A 13492-nucleotide genomic window follows, 5' to 3' on the forward strand; every position below is an offset into this window, starting at 1 on the left:
ACAGATGTGGTCGTCTAATCGATGTCATTATGAGTGCAGCAATTGAAGTCTGCAGGTTTCAGCTGCCTCTTCTCCCTCCCCTAAGACGAATACCAAGTGACAGATCACAGAAGGTGACTGTTACCTGCAATCTCATGCATTCTTGTCATGACTGACAGCTACAAAGATGATGAGCTCTTTTACATGTCCAATCTTCCATTGGCTGCAGCAACTTCTCCTCTTTAATTCACCAATTAACTATGAAATAAAACTATTATTCAACCCCCCCCCCCCCCCCGCCCACTTTTGCAGCACACCACCAGATTTTGATCCCCTTCGGTCTCTTTCAGAGGATCAAAATAAATAAATAAAATAAATAAAATAAATGGCACTTAAATTTCCAAACATCTTTTAATTATCTTTTTTTTATTAATTATTTTCGGAATTAAAAAAAAACAGTGAAGATTTTGGCCTTTTTAAAGTGGGATAAAATATCGTACTCAATAAATCAATTCTCTGAGATATTGACATTCCTTTTTATCAATATAAATAAATAGAGAGATTATTTATGGTACTAAAATTAATGCCTAGAAAATAAAATAGAAGAAAAAAAAATAAAAAAAAAAAGCATCGCTTAATGCCTAAAAAATAGCTCACGCCACCCTCTCCCCCTTCCACACGTCTCTCTTGGAGCCACTGCAACAACGTGACCCGCACGCGAAGCCTCCCATCTCCACCGCCCAACCTCCCTCCCACGGTCCAGATTTATCCATGTAGCAGTAGGGGGTAGTTCCGTCCGTCCGCGCCCCGGTGGGAACGCGACATCCGCGTGGTCGGTATCTAGAAGCTACCACCGACCCAATCAGCGACGGACACATGGACGGACGGGTGAAGCAGCCACGCTGTTTCCGAGTTCCCTCGGTTTAATTGTGCTTCTTATTCTTAGTAAACTCGCTATTATTGACCCCGTAAACGTGTCGTCAAGCCTCCTAATTACGGTTTAGAGGGGCGACGCGTCGCCTTATTTAAGCCGACGCACCCCGACCTTTCTTCTTCCCCCTTCGCCCTCTGTTTCCAACGCTCTGTTTCGTAGAGGACACCAAATCTTGCTTTCTTCACCCTTCCTTCCGTTTCTCCGCCCCGTGTTCTGCCCTGCATTGTCTCTCGACGTCGTCGGCCTTCTGATTCCGGTGAGCTCCGCTTCCTTGGCCTCTGGAATACGGTCGGCCGACCCGTTCTACGAAAAAGGAGCTTGCTTTCTTTGATTTCTTCCTTCGATCTGCCGGTTGAGACGAGTCGTCAAAAAAATTTTGCTTCTTTCGGTGATCGTTTCGATCGTCGCTTACTTTGTGCTTGTGTTTTTGCTTGTTTCGATAGACCAAGATGGAATTCGATGACCACTACCGGCAGGCTCAGAGGGCTACATACGATTGCCTTCTCTTCGGTAAGTTCTCGGCTTTGGCCTTTCGCGTTGCATCCGTGGCTTCTTCGTCGCTGCGGTGATTGCAGAATGTTGATTCCCTGTCGTCGGTTGTGCTTGCAGATCTCGATGACACTCTCTACCCATTGAGTTCTGGCATCGCAACCGAGTGCCGTAAGAACATTGGAGGTACGACGACGACGACGACGACGGTCTCCTTTGGCCTTTTTCCTTCCGCTGTGTTTTGGCCCGTTGACTTTTCCATGGTTCCATCGTTTTCCTGATACGATCGTTTCCATTGTTCTCTAGATTACATGCACGAGAAACTTGGGATCGAGGAAAGCAAGATATCGGAGCTGTGCGATGTCCTATACAAGAACTACGGCACGACAATGGCTGGTCTAAGGGTACCTCGACAAGTTGCTCATCTCTGTTCTTACCGGTGATTACTTCGGCTCCTGCACTGAAACCCATCGTTGCGTTGTTCTTGTTGCTCAGGCCGTCGGCTACGACTTCGACTATGACGATTACCACAGCTTCGTTCATGGAAGATTGCCGTACAACAAGTTGAAGCCAGACCCTGTTCTTAGGCAGCTCTTGCTGAGCCTTCCGATGCGCAAAGTCGTAAGTTTCCCGAACGATGCACAGGACAAAACCACGAACGCCGTGTCTCTCCGTCGCTTGAGGTCTCATTTCTGCCATATCAATCTGCAAAACAGGTGTTCACGAACGGCGACGAGGTCCACGCTGCTGAGGTGCTCAAGAGGCTGGGGCTGGAAGACTGCTTCGAAGGGGTCATATGCTTCGAGACTCTGAATCCACCGTCCTCTTCCTGCGGCACACAAACCCCGAGCGAAATCTTCGACATCGTCGACCACTTCTCGAAGCCTGACACTAGCGGAATCGAACTACCCAAGACGCCGGTGCTGTGCAAGCCGTCCGTGGAAGCCATGGAGCACGCGCTGAGGCTCGCAAACATCGACCCCCAAAGAAGTGTACGATGCCATCGCCCATCTTATTGACCTCCATTACGCTTCTTTAGCACGAAGGGGAGACTCACTGACGGAGCGAGCGTTGCAGGTTTTCTTCGATGACAGTGCACGGAACATTCGATCAGGAAAACGCATCGGTCTGCAGACCGTACTGGTAGGTCTCTTCGGCATGCACTGACTGGGTGGGAACCCTGCGATCGAGTTCATGTCCATGTCTGTCCCACGAGTCTCTCATCGGTGGGTGAATGCAGGTGGGGACTTCACACAGAGTGAAAGGCGCGGACCATGCTTTGGAGAGCATCCACAACATCAGGGAGGCGCTGCCGGAGCTGTGGGAGAAGGCAGAGAAATCAGGCAGCATCCGGCACTCGGGGAAGGTTGCGATGGAGACATCTGTGACTGCCTAATCGTCGGGATCGGTGGACCGGAGGGAGTGTACTGGACTTGTGGGGGCGCCGCTAGATCAGCACACAAAATGACATGGTAAGGGATTCGTTCGTAGCTGTGGGTCTGTCTTTTGTCTGGTTCATGTAATTGTTCCCACGATTGGTCCAATGTTGTAATGTGGGCATCAAGAAATAATTATCATTCACCTTTCTTTTTTGTATCTCTACCATTCAATTTATAACTATATATATATTTTTTTTATAATATAAGAAAGAATCAGATTTATTTGTAAGAAAAAAATTTAAAAATAGAGTTTGATTAATCTATAAATATACTAAGTTTGATTAACAAGTGCAAAATTTTTAGCTTGTGATTGACTGTTGATATTTTTGATATTTTTCTTTCGACAATAGCGATTGTCATCGATTATTTCGTAAGGTTTACGACAGTGAAATATTTATAATTCGATCTCACGTTATAAAAATTTTGATTTTTTCTCGATAGACAGACAGACGAATAGATTTAAAAAAAAAAAGTATTAAATTTTATTTATGCTTTGGTGGTTTGTTTTTGACCGTTCATAATTTGATCTTACTATGTTCATTACGGTGATAATTCTGCGCCTTCCAATAATAAGCTGAAAACAACATCAGATCATTCAATCAAGAAGAAGGGGAGCTTGTTATGAACAATTCAACAACAATGATCTATAATGGTGGAGTCAAAGTCTTCCTGGTTGAATCATTCTACGGGTCAACGTTTCATCGTCATGTGTTCTTTCTTTGTGGTCGTCGACTAAGTCCAGCCATTAACCTTCTTCCATCAGGGGAGTTCTCAAAGTAAACATATCACATCATGCTGTACCCCAAAAAAAGGAGACTGCTTGTAGTCTTAGTTACCTAATCGATAGATTTACCAAAGGTCATCATTCTTAATCATTAATTGAGGTCCCTTTCTGCCGCCAAAGTCTCTTCCATGACATCCAGAGTTCACAGACAACAATGACATACGAACAAGAAGAGTAATAAGTTTCAGTATGTCGGACAATGTGACGGTGGGAATAATGTAAAAGAAAGTATAGGGATGATAGAAACTATAAATTATTTTTCACAGAAACCAACACATAAAGGAGAAGGTCAACCCAAGTAGTCAACCCAGCTTGGAGTCTTCGCATGGTTGATGGGTTGTGCTGTGTCAAGGCTTTTCTGCAAGCCTCCAAATCACCAAAAAAATGCTGACCATGGAAGTAACTTTCAATCACCTAAAGCTGTCTCCTTCACAACAGATAAATAATACATTCTTATCTCACGACAGATGAGGAGTGACATCCTATGAATGGACAAAGCTTCATTTGGAATGGCTCCTCATCTGATGTCTGACAACCACAAGGTCCCCAAATTTGCTGTAAGGTTCTCTTGCCCATGCTTCCACTATGCTAAATGGGATAACTTGCTGGTTTCACTCAGGCCATTTAATCTTTTATATGCTTGCACTATACAAAACCAGTTCTTAACCTTCTCTCTTAACATTAGCTACAGACTTTATTTGACTTTGGCACTTCTCCTTTATAGGCCTGTAGGATAAAACATTGTCAAGAACTGTAGCATCTTCATATATATACATGAGAATTCTAGTTATAATATTCTCAATTTCCATGACCAATTTCTACCTTTTGTAATCACAAGTAATAAGGAAGGGGCAGACAAGAAGGCTATATTGCAAAGGAGGAGGAATGCAAAAAAGCATGAGAGTGAAGAGAAATATCCAATCATGATGTATCATGTTGAATAAAATGTTAGAATAAAGCTTAAGGATGGGGAATTAAACCAAAACTAGCTTAGTGTAATTTGATATTCTGCTGATGAAAAACAAGCTTCTGCTCACAATTTGAACTGATGATGAAATATTTGTTGCTGGGTTTAAATGGCATGTTTAGATGCCACAAAACTCAAGTGAGACTTGTTGTAAGGAGCAATGACTACCAGGATAAATAAATAAATAAATATAAATATTTTGCATCATTAAAATTAAAATTGAAATATATCTAAATCACTATAATCTCATAATGGTGATAATTTAAAAAAAAATTAGATTTTTCAGGTGATGTCCTGATTTCATATGTGGTGTCTTAATTTTTTCTAATATCCTAAATATCCTTCTTCTCTCTAAACAAAATAGTTTTTATGGATCAATCCATAAATATACTCGTCTAATTAAATAGATCAATTTGTCGATGCATCCCATCCTATAGATAAGATATATGAGCGAACATTATTTTATAGAAATAAAAAAAATTATAATATTAAAAAAAATGGATATCAAATAAAAATAAAAATTCGTCCGAGAAAAAACAGAGACTTCTTCAGGTACTTAGCACCCTAAAAAAGTAAAAATAAAAATAAAGAAAAAAAAGAATTAGGAAGGAAAAGCTGAGACGAAGGTTTTTGCATTGGATGAATGGGTGCCCATACGACAGCGATTTATCGCCGACTCGACGTTAAGGGCCATACGCAGCATGCAAATTTTGGCCAATGCACATGCCATTATTACTACCTTCTCGGTGGTACGTCAACACCGGCAAATCGAAGAGCGACTGCTGCTTTCTTGCGCACGTGAGGCAGCATGCACATTTGCTGAAACACGTTGCATGACACGCATCCGTTCATTGCTCTCAGCTACTCCATTTATTTATATAAATTAATAATAATAATAATAATAATAATAATTCAATATCTTCTTTATCTTACGTTTATGGAGCATTTTACATTTTTGTTATATTGATTGATATTATTAACACATGAAATACATTCGTCTATGGTACGTACAAAAGAAGCCACAGAGGTTTGTTGTTATAAATCTGAAGTAAACATATGTTTCAGACGAGGAGGGAATGATATAAGAATTTAAGAATTTCATATAATAATAAATAGGATATTTATTTGTTGGTTTGAACGTATGAAAGACCATTCATTACATACATAGCTTCGAGATGTCTAAGATTCATATATCTATGATGGGGTAAGATAGACTGATCACCAATTTTAACAACAACTAGTGGAGAGAAAGAGAAGATTTTTTTTTAAAAAAAAATTGCAGAAAACCTAATATAAGATTTATATTAATTCAACACTCTCACTCTCTTCCTAGAGAAAATTAAAATTTTTATAATATAAAAAAACTAATACAAGAAAATAAAATTCTTTACTATATGAGAAAAGTTAATACAAGGAAGTATTCTCCTTTGAGTTAGGTGTTAAACTGAGAAGAACTCTCTCTTCTCTCTAACCCTTCTAGAGTATCTTTTGTCGCCAAAATATCGATTCATTATGCCTTTACACAAATAAATTCTAATTTACGAAGGATTTTCTCTTCTCGCCTATATCTCTAATGTAAATTCTAATTCACTAGAAATTTTAAATATAATAGTTTGAACCCTAATTTATGATCCCTAAAATAGTTACTAATCTGACTCGAGAGATTCTAATGATAGCTAAATCAATATATTTTTTAGTATATCATGATTCTCGTCGCAGTCAATTTTTGATCGCACGAGTAATTGTGTGTCTCTCTCAGATAAAAGAAGAAAGCAACGCACTTTCTAGCGAACAAAATATAACAACAACATATCGAGGTCACTACATAAACTGTGCGTAGATGCACTCCATTTCTTTCCGTGATCCTAATCACAACATGATAAAAAAAAAAAAAAAGTTCAAGTGACTTATGATTGCATAATTCCTACATCACCTTTGTCACAATTATTTTGATTAAAGGGGGGGATAGTGAGTACCGCATCCACACAACGATTTTCCATTTGATTAAATGTTGACCGCAAAAACGACATCCCTTGTTACGAATAATAATTCAAAAATCTTTATAATCATCATCATCATCATCATCATCATTTGCGTACGAAAGAACCACCACCGCAGAATTGGTATCATCCACCTAATCTAACCACTATATCCATCAATATCACATTTTAAGAGGAGCAAATATATGTATTGTCTGATCAAATTATAGGAGCAAATATCTTGTCATGGCCACATTATCATGCAATCAAACTACTAATTTAGACAAGCTTTTTGAGCCAATAAATAAATAAACTTGTACAGATCCAAACAATCCATGCATATCCTCCTCTTTCATGTCCAATCTAACATTCTTTTCACTTGACTTTTCACCCCCCTCATATTTAGGATCACATTTTCTCACCTCATCTTTTTGTTGGATGCATAAAAAAGCTATTCAGCATACATTAAAAAAAAAAAAAAAAAGGACTTCTGTTCTCTGATCATACAAATAAACTTGCCAGTGGAACAAAAGAAAAGTATGGCAAAAAGCCATCACCAGAGATGATGTATAACCAAGACAAGTTGCTAAAGAAAGTTCATTCTTACATATTCATCTCTTTGATATGCACATCCCATTGCACATAACAAACAGATTAAATAATCTCTCTGATCAAGTACAAACTCAATTAATCCTTCTTCCCTGCAAAACACCAATCCTAGCAATTAAAAAAATATATTAACAGCAACAACATATCAGTTGTTTGGTAAAGTAACAACAGCTATATAAATAACAGAGGACATTAAATTGCACTAGTTATCAATGAGCCCTGGGAAAGGGAGACAAGGTTAAAGCAACTCTCACAAAAAGGTCGAATATTTTACGACAAACAAACTTTGTTATTTGAACATTTTATATTGCAAGTGAGTTGCACAACAGAAGTCAAAAAGGAGAGAGGGATGCATTAGCAAACTTCTGATATTGATCAAAACTAAGAAATTAAGACTAAAACAACAGCCTAAACATATGCTAAATTAAGGAGCTAACGATATAGTATCTACTTCAAATTGTATCAAAATAAAATAACTGCACCAAAGATTCTGAAAAAAAATCATTTATCTATGCATATCCAATTGTATAATTAGCTAGCAAGAAGCCAAAGCTGAAGAAACGTTCTACATACCATATTCATGCAATTTAATAAATGCTCGTTCACCACTAACACTAAGAAGTAGAATGTCTGGCATTTGTATGCCGGACACTAAAATATCTAGGATCTCTAGTAAAAATAAATAAATTCTAGGTTAGGTACATTTAAATAAGCATTCTACATATTTTCATTTTATCAAAAGAAAAGAGTTTTCAATTTTCCTTTCAAAATTGGCAAGTCATACAAAAAGGGGAAACAAAACGTTCAAGTATCATATTCCAAGATGCATGTGTGTCCAGAACCAAAACAAAAAATTGTTAATTCTCTAGTATACAAGCTAAGCAGAGAGGCACAAGATGATTTGTTGCTAAATGCCAAGTCACTTGCTAACATGAAGAAAGAGTTTTGCCACTTAAAATCTAGTCTTTTTGCAGTTCTAGGCTGATTGTGAAACAAGTTTGCAACACATCACCAGAAAACGTGGGGAGCGACGCAAAGCTGACACAGATCTGGGTGACTGAATTGCAGGTTGGCCTGTGTTGACCTTTTTATGAGGATCATATTGATGATCATTAACTTTAACACGAAGATAATTTTGCATCACTGATGTTTCACTTTTACTATCCACAGAAGCTGGTGGTGCAGATGATACTGTAACTGAAGATGAGTCTGGATATACAGACATGGATGTAGGTAACATTCCTGTAAGGTAATAAAAAAATGTTCCATCAGATGCAATTAAGGAAGCATCAAATTCAAATGCTTACAGACAAGACAAAACTGCCGGGAAAATTCTTAGCAAAAATGTCCACAGTCAGCAGAAGCCCTACATTTGCTCAGCAACATCACAATAGAATTCTTGAAATATATATGCAAGCACAAGAAATGAGGATTGGATTGCTAAGCAATTCTGCCTACAAAGTTGTGCATAAGCATTGAACTAGAGTGCAGAGCATTGTCATTCTCCCAGATCTGCAACTGAGCATGAAGCTCGCTCTGTTATTTGAATACGTCTAATGTCACTCAGAATCCTTTTATGAACTTCAAGGTCTGATTCTGTCTCCTAGAGTTAAAATTTGAAAACCAGATGATTATTAAAGAAGAGATTTAACATTGAATTTTTTGGCAAACCGTTTTTCAAACCTAACATGTGGATTAGCAATTAGCACACCTGTGCTCAACTTGAGCAGAACTATCACTAGATACAAAACAATTCAAGTAGAGAAGGCAAATTATATAGGAAGTAATAAGCAAAATGCATTTAAAACAACATGATAATAGCACAACCATGAACCTGAAAATTGAAAGTATATGACAGGTTTCTCCAATTAAGCATCATTAGTTTCAATCAAGGAAATGATTTGTGATTGGCACAAGCTGCCAGTTCACCTCAAAAGAATAGTCACAGTGAAGGCAAGCAAAGAACAGATATTTTCCTCTATTGCATGTGAATATCAACTGGCTGATGTGTGACAAAAAAATGTTAAAGATTCAGGCAATTAAATCATAGAAAAAACAAATGTTGTCAATATGATACCAGCTAAAGGAACTACAACTTGACAGATAAAAGAAGAAAAAGGAACACAGAAAATACTCGATTAGGTTAATCAGAAGCAATTTAATGTCATACTGAAAAGAATCATCTGAATCTGACTACATCAGAAATGATTTCAAATAGGAACTTGATCAGTTCAGTGGTTCTAGTTAAAATTGTCATTGCAAAATTTACCATTTGATGCAGCAACCTGGAACTTCTCTCTCATGATTCTTGCAAACTTGAATAAGCCGTTTGTTTTATTTAAGTCCATGATCAATTCAGGAATACCTTCCAATATTGTGTTGCAGTCCAGTACTGAAGATCACCAAAAGAATTCCGTGTATAAATCAAGAAGAATGAAAATAAAATATTTGAGGATTTGAACTTATGCCAACGTGAACTTTGAACTTACAGTTGTAAGCGTCGTTATCAAGCCTTATGCTGAACGAGTATTCCTCATTTGGGTTCTTCCGATCAATTTTGTCAAAGATAAACTTGACCCCTTGATCGTACAAAACAATGGTTAGGGAGATAAACTCCTGGACAAAGATTAACAAATTTCATACTTACCTTCTCCACATTCAGCTCGGAAACCAAGAATCCTATTGTACCACTCAATGGCCTCCTCTGTTTTTTGTCTTTCAAGAATATATTGACTACTCTTTGCTTCTAAAGCTTCCAGAGCTAGAAAAGAAAAATATTTAATCATATGTCAATGACCAATTAACCAATTCCCAATCATATCAATCATAGTAACATGTCCACACCAATCTCCTTATAGTAACTACGAAAAGACGTGCACATGGATCAGAATGGTTCCATTTGAGGATATCTCAAGTTAGAGCATGAAATGAAACTGAACCAACGGAAAAGTTAAAACAGAATTATAAAGGGTGGTTCCTCGTTTGAAGGCACATTGTTTTATACATAAAGAAACTATCTAGAGGAAACATACCATTCATGAGGACAAGAAAATATTATATGTTGTGATACATGGTACATTTATTACAACATTATGTATTAAATTAACTAAGATGAATATATTGTATCAAGATTTTTGTTTCATATATTACACATTATCAGCTGGCATTTGGCTCAGTACCGTCAGGTCTTTTTTAAATACTGGTCCAAAATGAAACCATGATTTGTTCGGCTTTGCATTGCAAGCTAAACTAATCAGTTACAGAATAAGACCAACATTGTACAAGAAATTATGGTAATAGTGAAGCAGGTTTGATAAAGCTAACAGCTTGCTTAATAGCTAAAGAATCAAGCTGTAGAAACGTTACTCTATCAACAGGAGGAATAGTGAAGCAGGTCTGCTATATACCAAGTAGTTGTTCTGATATAACTGCAGAATGTTTGTCTCTCTTTCTCCTTAGATCTAGAATTGTCTTCTTCAGCTGCTCGGTTCTAGATGCTGTGCTAGAAAGGGCTTCAGCAAGAAATGTGGACTTGGACTCTTTACCAGTCTTCACTACAAAAATAAATCACATGTCACTAACTGTATTATAGCATGTGCACACACACACACAAAGACACACCAACTTGTACTTCATAATGGGAAAGAGTTTAAATTTGCAAATCATACTAAAGGTGATCAAACATAAACTCAATATTTCTGGAGAAGCCATTGTAAAAGTTTCTAAACATTTCTTGTAAACCATCTCATTGTTCCTTGGAGTAGCAGCCTCTGGTTTAAAGACAGTATACCATGGATAAAACTCTTTTCATCCTAACACGGATATAAAGCATGATTTTGGGGAAAGAAAGTAGCAACAGTCTATAGGAGTCATTCCTGGCACATACATAACTTTGCAAACATGGGTTTAGATAAGAAACTAGAATATAGGTTTCAAATTTAATATTGATCAAGCAGAACCTTTCAAATTAAAGCTTCCACTTTAGTAAAAATATAAGAAGAAAAGTAACTATGGCAATCTCAAAAAATACGCAAATTTCAGATTGATTAGGATCTACCTTGGACTGCAAAACTGGCAAGATAAATCAAACCTGGTAAATCAGAGTCATCCCTTCTTTAATGGGAATAAGAGCCTGGAACATGCTATAAATTTTATTTGGACATGAAACATAAACAGATTTGAATAATGCAACAGCTTCTGAAGTTTTATAAATTCCATTTTTTTCAGGTAATTTGTCATTGAATAGATATCAACTTTTCACCAAGCATCTAGAGAACGGAAACCAAACAGAAACTTCAAGAAATTTTCAGGTAGTATGATACTTTCTTCTGGCACTTATGTGGTTAGAAGCAGATCTGATCTCGTAATGACAGGCTCTAATATTAAGATGGACTGGATCACCTCTGCCATACATGTAATGAGGCCCATATGTTTAAGTCCCATACATCATGTCTGCAAGGCACCACCCTAAAACTTTTTCAAGGGTGATTAGTTCAGTTAAATAGTTTTTTTCATACCATAGCCCTAACGATTTAAGCTCTTATAAGATCTATTTTGTTTCTTACATATTTTTGTGTTTGTTTTCACACATAAAAAGTCGGTTACGTTTCAAGGTTATGGTGCTCATGTTAATTGGCCAAGTCAGGAGTTCCACCATCTCACTCGCTAACAAGCACAACAACAACAAGAATAATATGCATTATAGCTCCAACTATTTGGTGTCTGCTACATGGATCTTATCCAGCCACTATGCATATATTATGGTAATTTACACTAACAAATAAGAAGAGACTCATAACTGTCGCAAAAATATTGGCATCATGCACATGCAGTAAGATGATTAAGGTATGTCTCCCTTGACACTTGGTGGGGAAGGATGGGATCCATGTAGCTGGTCTTAAAAAAATGGGAATAAGTTTTTCTCCACTTCTAGAAATAAAATATGAGGAATGCTGCAAAAGAAATGCATCGCATACCAATTTGATTTGAGCATATGTTTATACAATTTAAAAGAATAATAGAAGAAGAGACTTGTACGTGAGAAAGAGTATACCTGAAAGAGCTTCAACCAAATCAGCCTCCAATTCCTTGAGGCTATCTTTCAGCCTGCCAAGTTTTTCTGCACTAAACAAAAATAAATTAATAACAATTTTAAAGATGGATTACTGGGACCCATGGATGAAAGATATTATACTCTACATAGATGCTCACCCTCCATTTATCTGGAAAAAAATAGCATAAAAAATGAAAATAAGATTAGATTGCAACTTGCAAATTATATTCTTATTGATCATAAACTAAGATGTATTTCTATTGGCAATTACTTGAAACATCTTTATGAACTTAGATAGAACAATTATCATTCTTCCCTTTTATATTCTATGCTGCTTGTCGCAAATACCAACTAGTTAGTTCACGTCACTTGTCTTTTGCCAAGCCTTTGTGCAGAGAATTTGCTGGTTTGGCTACTCCTTTTATGAATTAGTTTAGCCACATAAACCACAACAAATAAAATTAATCCCTTGAAACTCATAATGTTATTCCCCCTCTCCAGGAAAAAGAGGCAAAATTAACGAGATGCAATCAACTTCATGGTCAATATGATGTATAAGGATCAATCTTCAACAACCCAACCATGACTGCGTACAAAACAGCCACATTAGCGTAACCTACTTTGAAAACCCTAATGGCAATATTCTTGGCAGAGATTACCAAAACCCTAATGATTGAAACAAATGACTGAAAGCATAATTGCTTCAATCTAAAAACTACGGCAGATCCCTTCCTCAATAGCACTGAGCCTCTCGTGGTAGACTGATCCAGGAATTCGCGAAGAAAGAAAATAGATCAGGATTTAACGAGGTAATGACGAAACGATAAACCAAATAAATCGAAAGAAAGCGTCGTCTCTCGGATGCCGATGCGAGCAGAGCGGAGGAAGGGGGGAATGGACCTCGATCAGCTAGGTTTTGCCCGGCCAAGGAGCGGACGGAGAGGAGGGAATGGCGGAAGGAACTCGCGGCGAGGTCAGCCCTCTGGCGCTGGATTTCGATCTCCCGGATGCAGGCGAGCCGCTGCTCCGCCATCCTCCCGTGGATCGACTCCTCCGTCCTCCGCTGCATCGCTTCGGCAACGAGAACGAAGCGGTTTTGGCTCCTCTCTCCCTCTTCGAGTCGGTTTGCCGTTCAAATTTCGAGTCGCGCTGCCACGTTCCAAGAGCAGCCTTTTTTGCTGGGGCAGAAGGCTGCAAACGGATCGGATCCCAGATACCCGACCCGATAAAGTATACATAATATTTTAATAATCTATAAA

General features: G+C 37.9%; 2 protein-coding genes across 3 annotated transcripts; one reads left to right on the forward strand and one right to left on the reverse strand.

The window, feature by feature from the left end:
* Window positions 1-1029: 1029 nt before the first annotated feature.
* Window positions 1030-2998, forward strand: LOC103999659 (phosphate metabolism protein 8). Of its 2 annotated transcripts, none has more exons than XM_009421468.3 (8): window positions 1030-1169; window positions 1357-1423; window positions 1523-1588; window positions 1709-1806; window positions 1898-2023; window positions 2119-2394; window positions 2480-2545; window positions 2643-2998. In XM_009421468.3, exons 2-8 carry the CDS (start codon window positions 1363-1365, stop codon window positions 2796-2798), a joined length of 849 nt encoding a protein of 282 aa, XP_009419743.1. In that variant the 5' UTR covers window positions 1030-1169; window positions 1357-1362; the 3' UTR covers window positions 2799-2998. The 2 variants fall into 2 exon arrangements, with proteins under 2 accessions (XP_009419743.1, XP_018674305.1); XM_018818760.2 differs by lacking the exon at window positions 1030-1169 and adding an exon at window positions 1192-1264.
* A 3870-nt stretch (window positions 2999-6868) lies between these two features.
* Window positions 6869-13389, reverse strand: LOC103999661 (kinetochore protein SPC25 homolog). The gene is made up of 8 exons (XM_009421470.3): window positions 13134-13389; window positions 12234-12299; window positions 10588-10734; window positions 9828-9941; window positions 9670-9759; window positions 9450-9572; window positions 8193-8422; window positions 6869-7272 (listed from the first exon to the last, which is right to left on the reverse strand). The coding sequence occupies exons 1-8, from the start codon at window positions 13300-13302 to the stop codon at window positions 7255-7257; spliced, it is 957 nt and encodes a 318-aa protein (XP_009419745.2). The 5' UTR covers window positions 13303-13389; the 3' UTR covers window positions 6869-7254.
* Window positions 13390-13492: the final 103 nt, after the last annotated feature.

This window comes from Musa acuminata, chromosome BXJ3-10 (genome assembly GCF_036884655.1).
Source record: "Musa acuminata AAA Group cultivar baxijiao chromosome BXJ3-10, Cavendish_Baxijiao_AAA, whole genome shotgun sequence".
Lineage (NCBI taxonomy): Eukaryota > Viridiplantae > Streptophyta > Magnoliopsida > Zingiberales > Musaceae > Musa > Musa acuminata.